We start from the raw sequence: 25,863 nt of genomic DNA on the forward strand, positions 1-25,863 counted from the left end.
TATCTTGCCAAAATTTAAAAGTTGACCATCAATAGTAAATTAGCTTTTCCTTCATTCACCAAATTATATTAGCCAATGGACAATTTTTTAAATAGTGAGATAAATTACCTTTTGTTTCAAAAGGTCACTCTGGATGCTGTGTAGAGAATAGATTGGGGCAAGAGTGAAAACAAAGGGATATCCGTCAGGAAACTACTGCAGTAGACCAAAGAGACTAAGGTGGCTTAGACCACGATGGCATAAGGGAGACGGTAAGAATCGGTAGGATTCCAGACTTAAATTGAAAATTTGGCAACAGGACTTGCAAAGGGGTTGTATGAGAATGTGAAAGAAAGAGAAAAATCCATGATGACTCCTGGGTTTCTGGGTAAATGATGATGACATTTACTGTGATGGTGAAGACTAGAAGAGGAGCAAGCTGGTTGTGGGGAGGGGTAGAATCAAAGTCCAGTTTGGGACATGTTAAGTTTTGAAATGCTTGATAGATATCCAAGTGAAAGATATTAAATAGGCAATAGGATATATAGAAGTCAGACATAAGTTTGGGAGTCATCAGCCTACAGGTAACATTTAAAACCATGGGACTGGGCTTCCCTGGTGGCACAGTGGTTAAGAATCTGCCTGCCAATGCAGGGGACACGGGTTCGAACCCTGGTCCGGGAAGATCCCACATGCCGTGGAACAACAAAGCCCATGCGCGACAACTACTAAGCCTGCACTCTAGAGCCTGCAAGCCGCAACTACTGAAGCCCACGTGCCTAGAGCCCATGCTCTGCAACAAGAGAAGCCACCGCAAAGAGAAGCCTGAGGACCGCAACGAAGAGCTGCAACTAGAGAAAGCCCATACACAGCAACGAAGACCCAATGAGGCCAAAAATAAATAAATAAAATATATTTTTTTAAATAAAATAAAATAAAACCATGGGATTGAATGAGACTATATAAGTACTGTAGTGAGTATAGATAGGAAAAAAAAAAGAAGAAGAAGAAGAAGAAGAAGAAGCCTGAAGTACCTTAGCCAAGTTACTTCAACATTTAAGTCAAGAGAGAAAGTAAAGAAAGTGGTACAAGAAGGTGGACATGACTGGGTATGTCAAATGCTGCTGAGAAATATGATAAATCCTGAAAAGTAATCAATGAATTAGCAACACAGAGGTCTCTATAACCTTGACAAGTACAATCCCATTAGGGTAGAGAGGACAAGCCTAATTTGGAGTAACTTCAAGAGAAAATTAGTGACGAAGAAGCACAGACTGAGTATAAACAACTCATGATAAATTTTGTTCTAAAGGGGATTAGAAAAATGGGAGAGGGGCTACATGACAGGACCTGTAGACTTAACAAGCAGAATGCAGTCACTGCTAAATCATGGCCCAGAAGGAAGTGGACCACAAGAATAAACATCCCCATCTCTCTTTCCCTCCTCCACCACTTCTGATCTCCTCTTAGTACCTCCCATTGGCCAAACTCAGATAGAAGTTGGAAGACAAGGTGAGGGAGATGACAGATGAAGTGAATGGATTTTAAAGACAACAGTAGCAAACTCTATGTGCTAGGCACTGTTCAAAATGCAATACATATATTAACTTATTTATCCTCACAACAACCCTATGAGTTGGGTACTTTTCCTATGGTCCTCATTTTACAGACAGGGAAAGTGAGGCACAGAGTGGTTATGAAATCTGCCCAGAGTCACACAAGTAGTAAGTGGCAGAGGACCCAGGATATGAACTCAGGCCGTCTGGCTCAAGGGTCCATACTCTTAACCCTAAAATGTTCCTCTTAAGAGGAGACATTTGTGTGCTAATAACTGAAGAGGAAGGTAAAAATTAATTGCAAAGAGAGAAGAAGTAATTACAGTAGCGTATTCTTTGAGTAAATAAGGAAAAATGCAGACATAACCTGTCATGAGTCTTCTTTGTTTGCCCTTCCAGGTCATCTTTCTTCCCCTATCCACCCTGCTCTGTGCCCTGGGAAGCTGACCTTTACAGACTGTGTTAACCAGCTCACTTGTCCTCTGGCTTCCTATTGGGGTCCACTAATAGGAATAACCAGCAGAAGATCAGGGAAGGGAGGAAAGAGGGGTTGGGATGTTTATTCACCCAGCCCTGTTCTTGCTGGGCCATGGTTTGGCAGGGGCTGTCTTCTTCCTAAAGCCATCACTCCTCTCAGGCAGCCTTCCAATAATTGCAGTTCTATTTGTGTTACAGTAACAGCTCACATGCTTTCCCTGTTCCTTCAAGATTCCCACTGTTCCTAGTCCCCGAGTGCTTCCATTCCTGGTTGATTCCCTTAACTCTGCCCCATCTCTTTGTAAACAAATTCTTCATTAAACTCTCTTCAAGAAGGCTTTCTGTTACCTTCCAGGACTCTGATACTCTATCCAAGAGGAGGATTTCATCTTAGATAAAAGGAGGGACAGTTTATCCACATTAATAAAAGAAAAAGCAAAACACATAGATACAGATATAGGTAGGTTGGTAGATCAAGTACTGAAAAGATGAGGAAGTTCTCTTTTGATTGTTTTTATTGTCTCAATAAAATAAGAAGAAAGGTCAGCAGCTAAAGTTGAAGAAGGTGCAGTGTATTGCATTTGAGGAGAAAAAAAGGTATGAAATGCTCCCCCTGGGAACAAGAAAGTGAACTGTCCAAGGAAACATAATAGGCTTTTTGGTCATAATTTAAAGTGAAACCAGTTAACAAGGTTGTATGTATTTCTCCAGCTACATTTAGCTGTAATGGTGCAGACATGGAATAGACAGAGATGGGTTTAACCAGAGGTTGGTTTTGCCAGCAGATGGAGAGACAACAAAGAAACTGAAGATGTATATAAAATGATTAAATATAGCAATGAATCATGTATTTTAAGCTGGACCTGAAGATTTATGGTAGCTAACAGATCACAAAAATAAAATTTGTGGGGCCAATGACTTAGCAGTGCTTATGGGATCAATGATTGATATGGGAAATACAGAAATGAACTGGATCAATAGAAGGTAACGAGTGATGGTCACAGAGTAATATGTTTAAAACTGAGATTTTTAGAGGGGTGTGGTTATTAATATTGTTAAGATATAGAGTAAAATCTAAGAGCGGGTGGCTGAGATACAGTGAAGGAGATTATTACCAGAACAGAGATCAAGAAACTGATAAAAGGAACCAGACTGTCCAAAAACAAAGGCAAAATAATGACAATAGTTCAAATTTGAAAGTATGAAGTTATGTAGAATACTGCTATCCATTTTCCTATATCCTTCATTCAAGATGCAGTCATATTCCTCTCCATAATCATCCATGTTTATAAAGAAATTTATTGCACTAGCCCAACTCTTCCATGTTACAATTATAAATACTCAAATTCAGGAAAAGGAAGTGTCTTACATCAAAATCTATTTAGTACTTACAGAGAACCCTACTAAATATGTTAAATTTTCCGTATCTCCAGGGGCTCCATTTCTAGAAAAACATATAGTTTAAAAAATTAGATTTGTATGAGGAAAATAGCAAGGAGAAAGTGAACATATGTTCTGAAAAATTATTAAATGGAGCCCTGCACCTAAAATAAATAGGTTTGGTTGGATGGTATTAATAACCTCAATTAATGAAATCTAAAAGTCACCTTTATATTTATAATCATTGTCCTATTTTGATCAGTTGAAAAGCTCTTAAACCCTTCTTCAAAAAACTCTTGCAGCTGGGTTTCCCTGGTGGCGCAGTGGCTGAGAGTCCGCCTGCCGATGCAGGGGACACGAGTTCGTGCCCTGGTCCAGGAAGATCCCACTATGCCGCGGAGCGGCTGGGTCTGTGAGCCATGGCCGCTCAGCCTGCACGTCCGGAGCCTGTGCTCCGCAACGGCAGATGCCGCAACAGTGAGAGGTCCGAGCACCGCAAAAAAAAAAAACTCTTGCAGCAACTATTTATAAAGACCAAGGCTTCTTTCTGAATGGTTTATTTTCAAATGGCTTATTTTCAAAACTGAAGGTTTTTCTGAACGCATTATTTAATATTCAGTATAATTTGTTTCTGTGAGTTTAACAATGCTTTAAACTTTAGGGATTCATGATTAACTCATTTTGTAAGACCTGGCATGCCCACTGGAGTTTGGTAGCTCTAGGTACATTTGATGACCCAATTTGCATATACATGGTCCTGTAAAGAAAATTCTAATCTTATGGTTTTATAAAAGTCTATGATTTTGACAGCAAACTGGAAACTGAATATAAGGTAGAACCCAGAGACTCATACTAGAAACCAGGAAAATTTATGCTGTATGGTATCTGTAGGTTATTATTGGACGGTTTGGAATTCCTAACGTAGTCTTAGAAGTTCTGGGCTTCTGAGCAACAAATGAGGTAAAGGAGAAATAGTTTCTTAAGCAACTCTTAGGAATGACTCATGTAAACAAACTAAGGTAGACCAATGTTCCTCATTCTCCACCACTTCTATCTTTTGCCAGGAACCAGAGCTAACAGGAGAAAGAGGAAGCCTTTCCTGTGAGACACTTGTGGGCTATTTCTTCTCCCATTGCTCCTTCTTGTGGTTAATGCTTTTCGACATTCAATACCAAATTGAATGTTGAAAATGAAGAGGTAAGAAACAACATTGAGATCTATGCTTCAGTATAGCAGGGTCACACATACAACTTATACCACACCATGGTATAAGTGGCATGGTGGCAAACAAAATGTATAGGTCTTTACTGTGTATGTGTCTTATCCAGCAGCTTCAGAAGCCCTCAATCCCTGGTTAATTGGGAAAAGTGACCACTCAATCCAGTTTAAAGTGTAGTCTGGCTCAATAATTTAAAGTCTCTCTCAGATAAAACTTTTCATTCATATAGCCTACGCCTCCTCCTTCTCTCTAAAATAATGCCCCGTTATATGGGAGTAGACAATTCTGGGGTCAGACTTGTGGTTTATCTGCCATCATAGTCTTGGGGATAGAAATAGGTTGTGTTCATTGGATCTACATGCTGTCCTTGGGCTTCTCTGGTCCTTGAGCAATGACCCTGTTCATCCGCTCACTAGGCATACTGCTAGCCTCTGATGCAGAAGTCTGTTTGGTGGGACCTGGGATCCATTCTTTTGGCTCAGTCAAAGCTCCAGGTGCTCCGCCTGGTGACAACACTTTTGCCTTGGGCTGTACTGGCACTACACTCCTACATTCCTTCCTGAGGTCACGTTATAATTCCCAGTCAGTACAGACGCTGGCTGGAACCTTCCTGAGATGCTGACTTAATGCCAACAACTGCCTACCTAAGGACAACATAGTGAAAATAAAACCCTACTTACTTACGCTTTCCTCTCCTTTCAAATTAGTCCATTTCTAACTTAAACAAGAATCTAACACAGTCCCAGGCATGCAGCAACACTCACTTATTCATTCATTCATTTAACAAATATTTACTTAGTGGCTATTATGTTCTAAGCACTAAGCTAAAATAAAAGATACAGCAATGAATAAGACAGGCAAGAATGCTCCTATGGAATTTACATTCTAGTGGAGAAAGCCATACAAAATGCATAAACAAACAAAATTTCTCATAGTGATACCTACAGTGACAAAAATAAAACAGGTAATGTGATAGATGTGACTTGGGGGTGGGATGGAGGTGAGGAGTGAGGTAAGACAAAGATTTAGATAGAAAGGTACTCCAAACAAAAAAGAAGCATGTAAAGTTACCTGGGGCAGCATTTAGGAACAGAGAGAAGGCCAGTGTGGCTGAAGTACAGTGAGTAGGGAAGAGTGGTAAGAGATGAGATGTGAGGTAGGCAGAGGTGATAGGGAGCCTTACAGGTGAGAAGTTTGAATTTCATTCCAAGGATAATAGAAGACTAGAATGTTTCATTTAATAAATAGTATCTAAACATTTTTAAACAAACACAATACAGTAGTATGAATTATACCAGTATACAAGTAATTCCTTATGATTTTACTGTTTGATCCAAATAACTATTTCAAAGTACTTATCACAGTTGTACTTATTTAATGTCTGTCTCCCTTATTAGACCGTGAGCTCCATGAAAATAGGGTCCACATCTCTCTTGTGACTAAATCCCCAGAGCCTAACAGAGTGTCTCTTAGATAGCAGGTGTTCAAAATAGATTCTGTCAAATGAAAGAAATTTAATGATTGACTATTCCATTGCAGACACTGAATTAGAACCAGGCCCTGCATTCAAGAAGCTCACAGTCTATTGAGGGAGACCAACATGTAAGCAATTAACAATAATACAACACACTAAGTGCTACACCAGAAATATGAACAAATACTAAAGGAATGTAAAAGAGAAAGTAACTAATTCTGCTTACTGGCAGGGAAAGTATTAAGGAAGTTTTTAACTAAGAATAAATATTCATTTCCTTGGGATAAATGTTTATACTAAGAAAGAAGTCTATATCATGTTTTATTAATTTTATTAGTTCTACAGTTCGATAGAACATACACTCTATTGACAAAATTGTTTAACATATTATTACCATGATATTTTAAGACATCTTGAAAAGGCTTTTTGCTAAAATAATCCTTTAGAAATTTCTCTATATTTTTGTTATTATGTATATCAACTCCCTACATATTAAAGTTAAATTCAAGACTAAAATATTCATAATATTATTCTTCTAGCTATAGGAAAAAATAGATGGAGAAGCCTATTGTGCTCTGCTTTTTTGCCAGCTACCATATATCAATGATACTGATCATCACCAGATTTTCATTTATTATGTACCTTAGCAGAAATTACCAGATGCTTTCATGCTCCCAACAAACTTTTGGGGCTTCATTACCTTACTGTGTATCGAAGTCTAATATGCTATCAAAATAAATTAATTTTTTGCTAATTCAGTTATAGCACAAATAAAAACATCCTTCATTTTTAAAACAACCACTTTTATAAGCATCCATAGTACATAAATTTAGTTAAATGGTGCCATCTGGTGACATAAATCCTGCAGCAAATATACAAAGTCCAGAGCCAAGAATGACATACAATCCTCTTGATGGTACCCAACCTAAAGTGTCAAATTTAACTTAAGAAATATTTGATCCTACTTGACATGAAACACACAGCTAATCACACTCAGTATATGGCAGTTTAACAATAGGAATTATAAGGACTGTCTGGGCCACATTTTATGCTTACTACTCTTGTTTCTCAAGTGTACCCTCAAACTTAAACAAGCCTTTAGAAGAGATTTAAGTCTAACGTGACGCTTTAGCCAACCCCTAGAGAACATTTTTAAAGCATAAATATCAAGAACATCTTGAACCCATTTAAGTCACATCTACTTCCTCACTCTCCTTCTGATCTCTATGAATCTGTTTAATTGTCATCACCTAAAATGTCACTTCCCTGAGAAAGCTTTCCCCAATTCCACTGCTAAGGTTAAGCTTCTCACGCATAGCATCCTCTACTTCTCCACTGTAGCATTTTCACAACTGTAAATATAAACTATTCATGCAATTTTGTTTACTGCTTGCCTCCCCAGTTTTATATCTGGCACAGTGTTCAATAAATAATTTTGAATGAATAAAGGGATGGATGGATGATTAGATGGATGGATGGGGAAAAATGTCCTTCTCTATCCTCTTTTCTTACTCAAATCCTATCATTGACAAGACCCAGCTCAAGTTTACATTTTATATAAAATCTTCCCCAGCAACACCAACCTACAATAAACCCACACTTCTCTGAACTCCTACAGTTTGGTCTAGGCTCCAGAGTTTAGTCCTTGATTACATCCTGTCTTACATTTGTTTGTATATATGTGAATATTACCTTCCCAATTGACTTTAACACCCTTAAGGGTAGGAATTTGGTTTTTAATAATATCCACCTGCATATGCCCATGTAAACAGGTAAACACTTCATAAATACCTTGTTAATTATTATAATTAAATTGCAATAACTGAAATACCTGCATTCATTTTAGTGAAATGAGTATTCTAAACAAATAAGTAGGAACAGAGTAGACCTTGGTATTTAAGAATCTAACATTCACCACTTTGACCAGTCAATACTTATTTAAATGTCCATAACATACAGTAATTAAATGTGTTTCACAGGAGCACATGCTTTGAGGCTGTGAGTGGCAGCAAGCACTTCCCTAGTGAGTGAGCCTCCCACTTGCCAACAGCAGCATCTCAATGCCGCTTATCTGCTGTTCTCTATCCATAGCCCCATAGGTAGAAACTACCATTAAGCATCCAAAGGGAAAAAATCAATCACTTAAATGTTTCAGATATACTACTGTCCTTTAAAAAGAAAATTAGATGCCATAATGATATTCCTAAATTTATGGATCCTCAAAGTAGTCAAGATATATCCCAGAAGGATAATGGCTCATTGGATTTCTTAAAGATCAAATCAAGTCTTTATAAAACCCAAGAATGAAGAAATGTCACTGTCATATTTTCCCAAATTTATTAATACTATTCACATACTATATTACTTTCCTTGAGTGGCCAAATATCTAACCATTTAGAACATATGTTCTCAAACTTTAGCATGCCTCAGAATCACCTGGAAGGCTTATTACAACACTATTTGCTGCACCCTGCTTCCAGGGTTTCTAATTCAGTAGGTCTGGGGTGAGGCCCAAGAATCTGCAATGCTGACCAAATTCCCAATGAGGCTGATGCTGCTGATCCACAAACCACACTTGGAGAACCTCTGCTTTGGAGGACTGAAGCCAAGTTGTTCCAAATTTATATAACCATTTCACTATAATCTATAAAAAATTCTTAGACTTTCTTACAATCAGGTGGCAAAAATTATACATTACAAAGACAAATCAAGACCAAAATAGCCATGATGTTTTCAAATAGATGTTATTTTGAAATAAAATATTATATTAGAATTACTATACTGAGAAAATATGTAGTTTTTTTTTACTCAAACTAAAATCTGATAAAACTCCAATACAGATCAATTTTGTAATACTTATTACTATTATATTTAAATGATTAACTGATTGCATACCTAACATCTCTTTTCTCTCTACTTGATTTCTCTCACTTACCCAGAAGGGCAAGGACGATCCTCTCCTCTACAGTTTACTGTTGTATCCCTATTGCCTAGCACAATGTGTAATACATAACAGGTATTTTTTAAATAATTGTTGAATAAATGAATAAAAAATTTATTGCTGGCCTATTATTATTAAAGGTTCACATACTGGGGGTACAACTGTTAGTTAGATATAACCTCAACTCTCAAGCTACTCACATTCTACTGAGGGACCAGAAATATATTCAGTTCATCATAAGTCAGTGTAATAAGTGCCTTATAGTAATATGAACTAAATGTTAAGAGACATAATGAAAGGGCTGGTTAAAGCTGCTAACAGGTAGGGACATGGTAGAAGGCTTCAACAAGGAGGTGATAAATCCTAACATGTAGTATATCTACTGTATCACCCCTATTGCTAATAATTTCAAGTATCCATAGGGTTCTACACTAAGCTTTATGAAGATAAAAAATATTCTACTCTAATACAAAGTCTGACATGCAAGCCTCCATAAAGCAGAATAAGTTATTTTCTAAGATGTTGTTACTGGTAGACTTTTAAGGAAACTATCACTCTACTACCCATTCTCTTCTAAATCTTTCCCCAAAATTCCCCCTCAAACACTGCAGTGAAGTAAGAGGAAATAAAATTAGATAAAAAAGGTTAACAAGATTTTAGAAGGGGTTGAAACCTTTTAAATATACATACATAGTTCTGTCCATACTTGTACATAAAAGTAATGAATAAAGAATAAGACAATTTTTTACCATTGCAACAAAAAGACAACTCTCCAAAGAAGACATACAGATGACCAAGAAGCTCATGAAAAGCTGCTCAACATCACTAATTATTAGAGAAATGCAAATCAAAACTACAATGAGGTATCACCTCACACCAGTTAGAATGGCCATCATCAGAAAATCTACAAACAACAAATGCTGGAGAGGGTGTGGAGAAAAGGGAACCCTCTTGCACTGTTGGTGGGAATGTAAATTGATACAGCCACTATGGAGAACAGTATTGAGGTCCCTTAAAAATCTAAAAAGAGAATTACCATATGACACAGCAATCCCACTACTGGGCATATACCCAGAGAAAACCATAATTCAAAAAGACACATGCACCCCAGGGTTCATTGCAGCACTATTTACAATAGCCAGGTCATGGAAGCAACCTAAATGCCCATCGACAGATGAATGTATAAAGAAGATGTGGTACATATATACAATGGAATATAACTCAGCCATAAAAAGGAATGAAATTGGGTCATTTGTTGAGACGTGGATGGATCTAGAGACTGTCATATGGAGTGAAGTAAGTCAGAAAGAGAAAAACAAATATCGTATATTAATGCATATATGTGGAATCTAGAAAAATGGTACAGATGAACTGGTTTGCAGGGCAGAAATTGAGACACAGATGTAGAGAACATCTGTAGGGAGGCTGGGGGTGGGGGTGTGATGAATTGGGTGATTGGGATTGACACGTATACACTGATGTGTATAAAATTGATAACAAATAAGAACCGGCTGTATAAAAAATAAATAAAATAAAATTCAAAAATTTTTTTAAAAAAGAATAAGACAATTTTCAATAAGGTATAAAAGCAAAGAACTTTTGTAGTACATATCTAAAAATGAACTAACTCATTATATTATTTAAATAGTTTTTACAAATAATTATGGTGGCAATACATATCTTTAAATTTCAAAGTAGATCTGGAAGGGAAGTATAAAAAGAAAAACATTTCCATCTTGCTCCTTCATCACCTAAATGAAGGGTAAATAACCTAACAGAGTGCCTTGAAAGTCTGAATGTTTTAGCTATGCTAAATGAAAGAGATCTAACTTAATTTATAAAATATCATGGAATTCCAACTCACTTATATTCAAATTCTGAAGTGTTAATAATGCAATCATCATAAAACTATAACTATCTATTGGACAAAATATTTTCCTCAGTATTACCACAAGATGTCACCCTAAGCCTAACATCAAAATGTGCAGCTTTGCTGTTTCAGGCATTTTTCTTCTTTTGTACATTAATGAACACTAATTACTAACTTTTTAAAAGTTAATTTGTTTTCTTTGTTTTAATTTATTTATTTTATTTATTTATTTTTGGCTGCATTGGGTCTTTGTTGCTGCGTGCGGGCTTTCTCTAGTTGCAGAGAGCAGAGGCTACTCTTCATTGCGGTGCATAGGCTTGTCACTGCGGTGGCTTCTCTCGTTTCAGAGCATGGGCTCTAGAGCACAGGCTCAGTAGTTGTGGCACATGGACTCAGTAGTTGTGGCACGCGGGCTTAGTTGCTCCGCGGCATGTGGGATCTTCCCGGACCAGGGCTCAAACCCGTGTCCCCTGCCCTGGCAGGCGGATTCTTAACCACTGCACCACCAGGGAAGCTCTAAAAGTTAAGGTGTTTTTTTTACACTTTCTGTTATTGGTAAATGGAAAGCCAAAACAAAGAATACAGGGACTAGAGAAGCAAGAAAGAAGAAAGTTAAACAGTTCATCTCCCTATTTACTATAAGAGAAGTGCATTTTACCCTTGGATTTTATTTTCTTCTTTGACTTTATTTTTTAAAATTTCCATAATGAGCATATATGTTTATAATCAAATAAGGTCATTTTAAAAATGAAAAAACAATACCTCTGCTATCACCCTCCACCCTATTACCACAGAACCCATTTATAAAATGCTTTTTTGCGCTATAATAATGGTCAAAGTTATGGAGACAGAATTCTGTCCTCAAGGATTATACCATCTTACTATCTAAGACGTGTTTGCATTTTCTTTTTTAGGCATATGATGAAGTACCACAAAAGGATAGTATTCATTTTCAAAGTGATGCTTTTCATCTATAGAGAGAAGGCCTGGTTTCCTGGTCACTTGTAAATATTACAGCACGTTCTGAAATAATAGTATTTTACTCTACTATCCATTTATGATGGGTTTTCTGCACTATGATTCCCTTCTATTTCTTCAGGTGAGATTCATGCAAAGCATTATTTCAACATACTGGCTACCTGAATACCAGAACAATGGGTGAAAGTCACTATCTTCCATCACTTGTAACAAAAAAAAAATGGGGAAGGGAAGTTAGTCAAAGCAGAAAGCAAAATACAGAGCATAACTAATGCTCTAGTGCTTTGTGACCACCTAGAGGGGTGGGATAGGGAGGGTGGGAGGGAGATGCAAGAGGGAGGAGATATGGGGATATATGTATATCTATAGCTGATTCACTTTGTTATAAAGCAGAAACTAACACACCATTGTAAAGCAATTATACTCCAATAAAGATGTTAAAAAATAATAATAATGCCCTATTTATTAATGGTTCCCTACTTATCCATTTATAAAGATATAATCCCCTTCAGGATGCACAGGGCTACATAGTTTTTCTTCTTTTGTGTCCTTAAAATTGCACAGAGAGACCAACTCAAACATTCAATAATAATAAATTAGTAAGCAATATTTAGCAACCTAACAGGATTCAACAGAAAATTATGTTTTGTTGTATAGCATTGCTCCATTCTGTGCACTCTGGTTTATCCCAAAATGACTTAAAAGACTAGCCAAAGCAAATCTATCCATTCAAAGTTGGGCATCAGGATTACTTACGTAACAGCTTTTTACAGATTACTGTTGCCTCTCATTTTATTACAGAAATTCCAATTACACTACAGGCTTTTTGCCAAGTTATTTACAACTCACTCAAAACAATGGCAAAATACAACTCTTTGTCATTCCTCTTTTTATTCCCCGTGTAATGATGTTGCATTACCAAATGGTTACACTACCTTAGTAGAATTTTCTAAAGCATCCAACAATATTCTTCCTAAATAAAGTTCTCAAAAACTCAAACTCTCAAAAGTCATAGCCAATCTTATCTAAGCACATAATACAAATCTATTTAGAGGCATTGCCATTCTGTTAATAGTCTTTACTATTTATCAACTAGATAAAACTATTAATTTTTAATTGAGAAATTCGTTGCTTAAAAGTGTTCTCTAAAATACTATTCTCTAATGACAGGGTTTATTTAAATTCTGTAAGACTCCATTTAGAGCTGTTTTTATTTAATACCAACTAAGATGATTATAGTTATTTGTGTCATTAATTCTTACCAGCCATATAAGAATATTTTAAAGAAATTAATCCACAGGCAATAATCCTATAAAGCTTTTTACTTCTATTTTTATTCAATAGACTGATTCTTAATTTTTCAAAATTTAATGGTTTTTTAAATTATATTCAAACCATAAAGTTATAGTTTTGTCAATAAGTGTATACATTCATTATAATAAAAACACAAATAAAGTATTTTCAAGATTTACCCCCATAAATTCACATTTTTTGTTTCTATATCAATAACCATCAGACCTGAAAAATAATAACATCTAGTAGATTCAATTATTTCTTTAAAATATGCTGTTTAAGTCCAGTAAAATCTATAGTGTAATTGAGTGAGTCTTTTTTTAAATTCTTTAGTTAGTTGGTTGCTTTTGTTGAGGGGAGGTATTTGTTTCTATTTTTTTATTTAACTCTAAAAAAAGAATTAAAAATTATCTGCATAAATGCAAAAATGTATGTATAAAGACATACATAAATAAACCATAAATTCAAGAATACGCAAAAGGTTAAACATTATATAGTTAGATTCATGAAGCATTGACAAAGCACTGAGATTTTCATAAATAAACTTCTCAATTTGAATCATGAAATTTCTTAAGAGTAGCAAGAAAGATGAAAAAAGTTGTTTTTGTCTTAAGAAGAGAGTAAAACTAGAACTATGTTTCTGAGTAGAATGTGACCCATCACTTTTTGTGTTAGGGAAGTCTTCGTCTAGAAGGAGGAAACTTCCTTCTTTAGCATATTTGTCCTCAATTTTTTGCAATAAGCTACTCCAGTTTTTTCCTGTGTAAACTTGTCTTCCTATATAAAACATTCTTTCAATATTTTTATTAACATACACTTTATTTCTATTTTATAGAAGTTCTTTTTTAAGATAACCTTAAACAAGAAAATGGGGGAAAAATCTTTTCTTCTACTTGATATCAAGAAAAATATTTCAGTTTTAAATTTGGTTATCGGGTTTTCTGACCACATTACTCAAACTCTTAAGCCCAATTCTGATCATTAAGATGATAAATAATTTTTTAATACATACCTAGCAAAGCTTGGAATAAGTTGCTCTTAAAGATACCCATCACCTTTTTAACAGCGTTTTTCAACTGTTGCTCCTCTGGTTTCCTTAATTTTTTGCAGTATTCTTCCAGTAATGATAAAGCTCGGTCAGTATCTGAAAAACATGATTTTAAAATTCTATCTTATGGTCTTAGAAAAATAATAAGCTAACATTAAACTATTCTATAGTTATATTCCTAATTTCATGACAAAATAATTTAATAAACTAATCATGAATTCCATAAACTATCTTTAAAATTGATAATTACAATGAACTCAATTTTAAGAACCCACTTTTATTTCTGTTGTCTTCCAAAAGAATCTGCAACTATGAAACAAAAGAAAGGTCCGAATGAAATGCTGACCAACTGATATTCACATAGTAGATGAGACTCTCTCTTGTCAGAAAAAATTATCTTAAAATTGGTGACTTCCTACCAGAGAGTATCCAGATTCCTTAGCACAACCTTTGAGGCCTCCGTCGCATGATCTGTTTACAAGTTATATATTTAGCCTTATTTCCCACTATATATTATTCTACCCCCTCCACACATACACACACAGTGCCCAAGTCACATTGGATTACTCACTTCTCCTCTCCACTTCCCAAAACACACACACACACACACACACACACACACACACTTTCTCTTTTTCTCACCTCTGCACTTTTCTTTGCTCTTCCTGCCCCCTGTATTGGAATATCCTCCCCCATACCCCAATTCCCTACCTTGAATCAGTGTGCTATATTGGAAAGTGTTTATTGTCAGCTAGATCTGGGTCTGAAACCTACTTACTAGCTGTGTGTGACCCTCAAATTACTTAACTTCTCTGAGCTTCAGTTTCCTCACAGGTAGCAGGATTAAATTACACAATACTTAATACAATGTCAAATGCATAGAAAGTAATCAAGTCAACTGAAAACTGATCTTCCCTTAATTTAAACCTAACTCAAATACTCTCTATTCCATAAAGCCATCGCTGACAGTTAAAATTAATCACTGTCACCCTTCTTCCAAACCATTTTGCCTACACAAATACTGCAGGCATTCTTAATACATACTGTTATATTATGGCTCTTGATTACATGTCTTCACTGCCCGCAACACAAAATATCCTTGAAAAAGTCACCAAAGTGACAGTGTCTTTGTGTGTAGTAGGTGAAAATTGTCTTTTTTTTTTTTTTGGAAGTGAGAAGATTCAATTTTGTTGTTCCAATATGAAGATCTATTTGGAGAATGTCAAGTCACATATTTTTAACTAATAATAATTATGTACACCAAGAATACAAAATACAGTAACTGATTTACTGAGACCTGAAATGCATTATGAGAAAAGGCAAGACTCATCTTAACCAGTAAACAACTGCTTTCATCATCAACTTGTGTTTTATAAAATTATGTCTGGAAAGCTTCTGCAGAAAATGGCAACAAAGTTCAGACCAAAGTCTTAAATATTACATTGATAATTTTCCTTTTTATGATTATATATATATATATCTTTATTTGTTTTCTCTGAGGAATTCTTATCCGAGGAACTAACAATATACAAACTTATAAGGCACATTATGAAAAGGGTTTCTTATGGGTATCATTTGGGATGAAAGACGACTGGAATTATCATTGGTTTTCCACAATTTCATCCTTTGCCCAGATTCTGTCATGAGTAAGAGTTTTACTTAGAGTCAATGTTACCTCCTTCAAAAGTCTCTTTTGGTATTCCTGGCACTTCTCCATCTGACCAGAGCTCTTCTCCTGTTACCTTATATTTTCAAATCTTATGATGGATATTCATCAAAATTTCCATGCTTTGAGATTCATTCTTTTTTCTTCCAGCTTTACTGAGGTATGATTAACAAATAAAAATTGTATATGTTTAAGGTGTACAACAGGAAGTTTTGATAATACGTATATATTGTGAAGTGATTATCCACAATCATTACTACAAAGACAATTAATTGTCTTTGAATTTTAAAAGCCTTTCCCCCTTCAAATCTACCACTTTCACAAATACCAATTATAATAACAATAATTCATATTTACTGAGTACTTTATTTCCTATCTTTCTCCCAAACCTCCCAACTCTTCTCCCCCACAGCCATTCTCAGCTGATGATCACGCTATTTTATGGAAAATCATAAGAGAACTTCCACAAGCTCCTAACATAACATATACTGACTTATTTGTAACTGCACCCCTATATTCTGCCTTCCCTCCTGTTACTATGGATAAAATATTTGTGTTTCTCTCTAAGGCCAACTCCTCTACTTGAGCACCTGAGCCTAGTCTCTTTTGCCTACTCGAGGACATTGCTTCATCATCAACTGTTTTCCTCTCCATTCAATCACTCCCTTCAGCATACAAATCAACTGTATTATCAGTGATTTTTAAAAACTTTCCTTTATGCCTCATTCCTCTCCAACTAACTATAGTCCCCATTTCTCTGTTCCCCTCTAGAGCAAAACTCCTTTAAATTTCCCTTCATTCTTTCTTGAGACTACCCTAATCAGACTTTTCTTTCCAGTAATTCCACTAAAACTGCTCTTGTCAAGGTTACCTGTTATCTCCATCCTACTAAATCCAGTGGTCAATTCTCAGTCATCTCACTTGACCCATCAGCAACATTTGATACTGTTGCACTCCTGAAACATTTTCTTCACTAGGCTTCCAAGCAGTGAATGCTGGTAAATGTTTAACAAACCAGTTCTCCAGGTAAAAAAGAAAATGTCAAACTTTAACTTGTCAAAGCTGAACTCCAGATCTTATCCACCACCCCAATCTGCTTGCCCTGCAACGTTCTCCATCTCTCATCCTTCCAGCTGTTCAGGCCAGAAATCGCTGGAGTCGTCATTCATTCTTCTTCTCTAGCTCTCTCTCTACATCGAATCCGTCAATAAATCCTGTTGGCTCTAACATCAAATTACATACAGAATCCCATCACTTCTCACCACCTCCAGTGCTACTACCCTGGTCCAGACCATCATCTATCTCCTGCATTAATGAAATAACCTCTTACAAGTCTACATGATGTCACTTTTTCCCTCCTACAGTCTTTTCTAAACACAGCAGCCAGGAAGATGTTTTTAAGTCAGAAGTCAGATAGGATCACTCCTCAACTCAAACCCTCCAGTGACTCCCCATCTCACTCGACAAAAGCCTACCTCTTCAATTTCAGCTTTTACACCTCTCCTTTTGCTCAGTCTACTCCAACCACAGTGGTCTCTGCTCTTTCTCAAATACATCAAGAACCCTCCTACCACAGGGACTCTACACTTGCCTTTCTGCCTAGACATTCTTCCTTCAAATATCCATGAAGCTTACTACTTCACTTCTTTCACATCTCTGCTCATATGTCACCTTATCAATGAGGCCTTCTCTCATGCTCCTATATAATATAGTTTACTCCCTTAAAAGAAGGGAGAATTTCAATAAGCAGTAATGCATGGAGAAGGACATTGTGTAATTAGTTCTTTTTTTACCTAAGAAGGATAGAAATATAAAAATGAATATGGATGCACAGGAGCTGTCTCCAATTTTAAAATAAGACATATATTAACAAAAGATGGTGTTATAAACATATGCTAGTACATATGTATAAACCTTTAATTTTTAAAAATGCTTTCAAACTTCACCTGATATATTTTTAACAACTCTTTGAATCAGGGACAAATATTTGAATCCCCATTTTGTCAACAATTAAACAATCAGCTGTTTCCCTGAAAAAAGAGTGGCTTACTATACCTGAGCTTCTAAATGCATTCCTAACCACTAATGTAAATAATCAACAATGTCATAATTATAGTATACCTCTCTCAGTTCCCATATGTATCTTTGGGTGCTAGTTATCTGATTATCTATAGTGCTTCAAGCTCTAGCCTTTCTCATTCTTTCATTTGTTAAACAGATAATTTTTAAAAGTCTAAGTACCAGGCAACTTTTCTTTTTTCTTTACAATTATAATTCTTTTTCCTCTGTGAAAAAGATATAATTTTATAGGTACTCACTTATTCTGAGATTTTTTTCCTGTGAATGGCAATTCCCAAAAATGTATCAATAGCATTCCCATAATCACATCAACAAATATAATTTGCTATATAAGGGGACTTTCACTAATTCATTCAACATATATTTATTGAGTGACTACCCAGGGAAGACACTGTATTGATTCAAAGCAGCTAGATATTCTCTAAACCAGCAGAGCTTATTATGCCTCTCATCTCTGTATGAGAAAAATCTGACACATAAAACAAGATGGTAGAATATAAGAAAAAACAAATGGTTAAATACGGTCAAGTCTATCTTAGACAACTTAGGCTTTTGCATGCCAGCATCTAATGCTGGAATTCTGGCTGCCCTTTTACGCTTCTTTTGATTATTAATAATGATCACTACATAGTGTCAACTCCATTTCTGATTAAATTCTTATTTCTGATTAATGAAAGCTTGAATTCAAAGGTAATCTAAAACTAGATACCTATACAAAGATGATAAATTAAGCAAAAAAAAAAAAAAAAAAAGATGACAAGGATCTTGTTATACAAGTCAAAGATCCCTAGCCAGATGTTGACTACTTGAATAAAGTGGAAAGTTGAGATAATCATCCAAGTAAGTCAGGACGAATACTTTAATTGATGTTCAAATTAAACCAAGTATAAGTGGAGATTTTTTTCACCTGAATTGCCAATACAATGGCCTCAATTTTCCTATTTTCTTTGTTAAAGGAAATCCGTATTCATATGACTCCTGAGTCTATTGAAAGGATGAAACTAAATTTGTAATACCTGAAGGCACGTACAGGAGGAAATAGGAGGGAAATCTTTTTTTTTTAATTTCCCCTTAGTTTTTAATTTTTAATTAATTTATTTTTTTTGGCTGTGCCGTGCGGCACGTGGGATCTTAGTTTCCTGACCAGGGATCGAATCTCCACCCCCTGCATTGTAAGTGTGGAGTCTTAACCACTGGACTGCCAGGGAAGTCCGGAAATCATTTTTTTAAATAAAAAATTTTTGCATGAAATATGCAATCCAAAGGATATAGTGAATGTTACATAACTGGAATTATAAGTAATCATGTGTCTGTTAATTAAGCTTCAACTCTTTTGTATTTGGTTTAAGAATAGCATTACCAAGAAGTTACAAATAATTTGGGACAGGTGATTCAAATTTGAAACAGCAAACGGCAATACTGCTAACAAATGAAATTTTAGAAAGAGGGAAAGGATAACATAAAATTATTTGCCACAACTAAAAATAAAAGGAAGAACTATAGAACATGTGATGGTATTGTTCAGAAAACCAAGATCAAAGTGTAATAGAGGAAAGGGTAAACTAAATACACAAATCATTTAGAATACTGAAATTCCTTTAAATAAATTTATGTAACATTTTTAGTTTAGAAAGAAGTTTCACGTGCATTATCTGATCTGATTCCCACCCCTGATAAGTCATATTGCCTATTTTACATGAAACTGAAATTCATAGTGGCTTGTCCAATCACAGAACTACTGAATAACAGATTTGGAGCTTAATCCTAAAGCTTTTGATTTCAAGTATAGTGTTTTCTCCACAGTACCACCCTTAATGCTCCAGAAACAGAGTTGAGCATATTTCTATGGAAAAAAAATAAAACTTGACCAATCAGACATAATTTTATCACTGAATTTTAGAATCTAGGGTTATATGTTGAAACTCTTATTTTTACATGTGTTTATTACTATAAAAATTATATTTATAACATATAAATTAAAATGGTCCTACCTTTAAAACCTGACAGAGATAAAAATTTCTTTGATTCATTAATCAAATATTTATCTTACTATGCTCTAGACACTGGGAACTCAACACTGAACAAGATAAATATTCTACTGTCTTAGGGGTTTCTTTTGTCTGAAAGTAAAGATAATTAAATAGAAAATTTAAACAAAGTAAAAGATTAAAATAGAGTGGGATCATGCTATGATGAGGTACCAGGGGTCGTGAGAACAGAGAAGTAAATTGATGCCATACAGACCATGCTATGTTTGGCCTTATACTGAAGGAGGAATAACCAGCCATGGAAGATTTTTTAATAAAGATGAGCATGACCATTTTTTAAAGTTTTAGAAAGATCATCCTAACTATGGTGTGATATATATCAATTGAAAGAAACAAAAATGATTAGAGTTTTTCCCTCTCTCACGCCATTTCAAATGAATATATGCAACATTGAACAGTTTTTGATTATTTACAATATAAGACATTATGACTAGCAAATAAAAATATTTTATTAGGAAGTACTTATATGTGCTTAATTCTTATCATTGACATTATTGTTCTTGTTATTTTGTAAATTAAGATATTCATATGAAAATAATAAAATGATGAATGCCAACAGAAATGTTATCCTCGTACCAGGTCCTTAAAAAGAAGCTTTTTTAATATTAAAATATACAGTTCAGGGTGATACAACAAAGGTGTCATTTTATTACTAATAAAATTAGCTGGCATTTTTTGAGCAATGCTAAGCATTCTGCAGAGATCACCTTATATAATTTTCACAAGAACCCCAAGAAATACTACTATACACATTTTGCAAATGAGGAAACAAACTGAGAGAAATGAAATAACTTGCCCAAGGCTACACAACCAGTGTTGGAACCAGGGTCTATCTGGCACCAAAGCCCATAATTTCAAGTATTATGCCATATTGAAACGTAACTTATTGGGAAAGGATCAGTGTTTCTTTTTTCTTTAATTGTCCTTAGCAATTATACTATACTTCCAGCCCACTGCCTCCCCCCAAAGTTTTTTAAATATACTTCAACAAACACCTGTTGATAAGGCTATTTCCCCTACTGACACAAAAATATATTAATATGAAATGGTGAATTTATATTACTACCTTTCAGATAAGTCATGCTTTCAGAATTTCTACAGAATTCTTGAAGAGAACAATGGGAAAAGTACAAGGTTAAATAGTAATAAATAGAAAGAAAGAAGATAGTAATTTGCATCTTCAGCTGAATACTGAAATACGCCTTATTCCAGTTGTAACAAACTAGAAAAAGAAAATGAAAAAATAGGTAAAACTTGGAATTTAAATTGTGGGGAAAATGTATGGCCAGACTTAAAGCAGATCTAAAGACTGCAATTATTTTGTAAATATTGGATGGTTTACAGATTACTTTAGCAACATTGAAAGAGAAGAAATACTCATAAGAAACATTATTCTATTCTAAAAAAAAAAAAGCAGTGTGGCATTTCCTTTCTGTAACCAGATGTGTACTTGGCACATCTGGGTAGGCTAACTCCAGAAGCTGACCAGGAAACTGGACCCAGACAACTGATGGAAGGAGACAACTTTCCTCTGAACACAACTTTCCTCTTCCTCGGACCAAAAAAAAAAAGAAAGAAAGAAAGAAAGTATTCTGATAAGCATTTGTATAGCACTTTCCTATTCCTAAAATAATTTCCACATGGGCTAGATATTTTTCTTTGTCTCAATAATCCTAAGAGTTGAGTATTATTAGTGCAGTCATGTCTTAAGATGAGGAATTTGAAGCTCAGTCTGTTGATCTTCTTTAGATAACTTATTCAGCTAGTGGTAAAGACAGGATTCCGTCCCAGGACTCTCCTCCACTGCACCATGATGCCATTCATTTGTTCAAAGAATACCTTACTCATACAGTAGAAAGAACATTGGATGAGCTTCCTGTCCTAATTCTATCACTAACTTTATAAAAGTGAAGTTAATATATATTATCTTATTTGATGGGGAAAAGAAATAACATATATGGGGGGAGTATTAAACCCCTTTTAGAAAAGGAAACTGAGGTTCAGAAAGATGATATGATTTTCACAAGGTCACCTGGTGGCATTATCATAAGAAGGCATGTGAAGAAGTACCTGTGCGAGGCTGGCACTTTGAGATGTTAATTTCTTCTCTCCCTAAATGTTCCCATTTCCTTTCTTCTCATTCAAGCTGGTAACTGGTTTTGTACTTTATTGCCTCAGGGGAGGTATGTACCAGGACAGAAAACCGACTGGATTTTAAAGTTATCCCAGTGTTGCTTTCCAAAAGCCTAAACCCTCCAAATAAAAGAAATGTTTGTTTCAGAGATGAAAGAGAGATTCTCAGGTACATGCAGAGAGGGGGACATCTCCTAGCCCTTCCCCAGTCTAAAGAGATTTTCTCAGTTGAAAAATAAGAGAAGTTTTCAGGTCCCAAGGCAGCAGGTATCTAGGCTCTGTTTCCTGGCAGCATTGCCTGAAAGGCCGAAAGACCCCAGAGAGGAAAAGCATCATTATGCAGCTAGGCAAACAGAAATGCAGAAATTCTGGGAAAAAAACATTTAAATACATGTCTTAGCAGCAGCAATTGTTGCCAGACCAGAAAGAACCATCTAGACACAACAACTCATGCCTCAGGGGTAAACTGTTGTATATAGATGATCAATGACCAGAGTATACCCCCATTCTAGATGGAACCCTACCATAACCCCACGGAAGTAGGAAAAAACTCAAAAAGGATTGGAGTGATTCTGCCCACAACTTAGTAATTAAGAGTCAAAAATAAAGTTGAACTATAGAAAATAAATGGATATTTCTTACACACCTAAATTTATAGACTGAGAGTCCAGCTCAGTGATTATCAGAGCTTGTCCCTTCTCCTAGAAGCCAGGTCTTCTGACTACTGGTCTAGGTTTTTCCCACAATATCACTGCTATTGAGGATTACAGGGACATGATGCAAAGAAATGAACATGACACGATGTTAATCCCAATATACACAGTGAAATTGCCTGTGTCCGTATCTGTCTCCCTAATAAATTTTAAGCATCATAAAGGCAGACACCGAATATCATTTGCCACTGTAAAACATGCACCTAGCACAGTGCCTGGTACATAGCAGGCACTCAATAAATCTTTGTTGAATGGATAAATGATGGAATAAATAAATAGAAGGAAAGCTATTTCCTTAAATACATACCCAAATTTACCTTTTAAAATAATTTATAGTTTATTACCTATAAGGTATTTTAAATAGTACAGAACCTAACAGGTTTATTTCAAGTCTCACCACACTTTCAATGATAAAGATGTCACAACTCTCCAAAATGATAGGCCCCCTACAGAAGCCTCAGAGTCTTACTCTAACAGAATTAGGGCCCTAATGGCTGGCAAGATGTGTCATCAGCAGCAATGGGATACATAATCTTACTCATAATCTTTGAAAGATTTAACTTAATTCATTTTCATAGGATTTTCTACTTTATATCATTTCCTCTTGATTTTAAATCCTAAAACAAATGAGGTCAGGAGAATTGTTTCATAATAGAGGCGATTTGGCCATAATTCTTGAAATAGCTTTGAAAAACTCACTAAAAACTGAACCTATGCAGAAAGCTTACTACTTGGAATTTGGAATGACTGACTGGACAGAAGAGACTGGGTAAAACTCATGATCCTTTGCTGACAAAGCAACCTACATTGAGGATACAGAGCCCTCGTGCCTTGACTGCTACAAACTCCTGAGCAGGAATTATAGCTGGGGTACAAGTGCTCTTGCTCCAGTTAAAAATAAAAAATAAAAAGATTTTATACATCTCAGCATTATACTCAAAAATATTCTATCATCACTGACATGGTTACACAATAAATATTAAGAAATAACAGCATATAATGAGAGTATATAATTAAGAAAGCATTCTTATAGTTTACTGAATGTACTGTTATAAAAGAGTGATGGATTAATTGATTGATTGGCAAAGGCATAAATGAATTGACTGTCTTAATTTGATGTTTTAAAAATCCAATATTTTGTGTACATCTTGTCACTGACTAGACTCTTCCACCCAAAGATGTAACCAATCATAGGCCTAAAGGAAAGATCAAATATTCTAACATGAATGGAGCACTTGGGCAGTTTCCCAAAAACCTAACAGTTCAAATATTTTATGGTGTCAATTCATTAGCATATCATTTGCAACATTCCCAATACATAAAAACTGTAAAATAAATTCAATTAACAGATAATTTTACCACTATGCCTATTGTTTGCTTCATAACATACTCCTAATCAGTAGTTGAATACAGAGTATTCTTCTGTTTCTCTCTTCAGAATGTTCTCTCTTTATGCCTCCTGATTGATGAGTATTTTCCAACATCAAGGATCTGTGGCTTGATGTAGAGAACAAACATATGGACACCAAGGGGGGAAAGTGGCCGGGGGCGGGGGGTGGGGGCGGTGGTGGTGTGATGAATTGGGAGATTGGGATTGACGTGTATACACTAATATGTATAAAATAGATAGCTAATAAGAACCTGCTGTATCTAAAAATAAATTAAATTAAATTAAAAATAAAAGAATCTGTGGTGTCATGATTTTTAACAATTCTCTCAACCAAGGTCAAGATGTCCCTTTTGAGGGATTTTAAATCTAAAAAAATCTTCAGTAAGTTATCTTACTTTGACTTACAGAAATTACAAAAGTTTGAAACCTGCCTTTTCCCATCCGTCTCTGGGGCTTAACTCTTTTGAGTTCTACTGGCTCGGAAAAAGAAAAAGCATAAAGTTTTTTGAAATTGAAAAAGCATCTGAATGTAATCCTGGTACAGCAAACACAAAAGTTCAAACAAAAACTTGGTGAAGTACGTACAGAAGGGATAAAATAGCTACTCAGGTGTAATCAATAAATTTAGGTACCTATTTTCCCCTTTAGGGAACCTGAAAAAAAATTTAGTAATTGAAGAAAAGCTAGAGATAGAGAGTATGCTCTGATGCTTAGATAATGAAAGGCAAATATAAACTAGTGAGATCCTACAAAAAAAGAAGGTAAGCCACAAAGTGCAGGAAATAGATAATGAAAGAAATTTTTAAATGAGGAAAAATTAAACATAAGAGTTATAAGTTCCCTTCCAGAGAGTGGGGAAAAAAAGAAAAACAGAAATGACACTTTTATGAAGTATACAGTCAACCAAAAGGAAAGAGTGTAAACCCAGGAAACAACAATCTCAATTTCACAAATGTCCATAAGATACATGGCAATATCATGTCTTGGGATTCTAATCACACAACATTCTTCAACTTCCTTTAAAAAGAACAATGTCAAAACATGTGAATTATGAAAATAAGATTGTTTAAGTTTCAGTACATGGTATACATACTCTATTATATGGCTAAAAATAGTTGCAACAGAAGAATTCAAAGGAAATAAAGTGTCATGTAAATTAATAACATCAGATAGACTTCTATACCAATTTAAAAGAAGAGCAGAATAGGACAATTTTTTTAAAACACAAATGAAATAAGCATCAACGTCAAAGTATTAAAAGCATTGATTTTTTCACATATTTAATGACAATAAAGAGAAAAAACTGCTCAATAAAGAAACTGCAATGTACTAAAAAATTCTGTTGAAGTATATTTTATCACTAAAACAGCAACTTTCTGCAAAAACCACAGGGGAGAACACAACTATCATTAACTTTAATTTCTTGCATTAATCCAACATGAAATCAGATCAATTCACAAGTCTGTTGAAATAGCCCCTTACATCATGACCTTGCATCATAACAGAGAATGCTGATACAACTTATCTTGGACTGGCCCTGAATTTTCAGAATTTAAAACAGGTCAAAGATATCACAAATGCTCAGTTGGGAGCAAATCAAGTTACAACTGTAGAAAAGA

General features: G+C 35.1%; 1 protein-coding gene across 2 annotated transcripts in view; it reads right to left on the reverse strand.

Annotated features, from left to right (window-relative positions):
- LOC149748752 (disks large 1 tumor suppressor protein-like) overlaps positions 1 to 25,863 on the reverse strand; it is a 588,852-nt gene that overhangs the window by 510,317 nt on the left and 52,672 nt on the right. For both annotated transcript variants that reach the window (XM_089914186.1, XM_089914187.1), the window contains exon 2: positions 14,180 to 14,311. In XM_089914186.1, coding sequence (XP_089770312.1) covers positions 14,180 to 14,311 — 132 coding nt within the window. The remainder of the gene's footprint in view (positions 1 to 14,179; positions 14,312 to 25,863) is intronic.

This window comes from Delphinapterus leucas, chromosome 7 (assembly GCF_059928025.1).
Source record: "Delphinapterus leucas isolate spDelLeu-1000000601 "Yukka" chromosome 7, BTC_Dleu_Yukka2, whole genome shotgun sequence".
Taxonomy (NCBI): domain Eukaryota; kingdom Metazoa; phylum Chordata; class Mammalia; order Artiodactyla; family Monodontidae; genus Delphinapterus; species Delphinapterus leucas.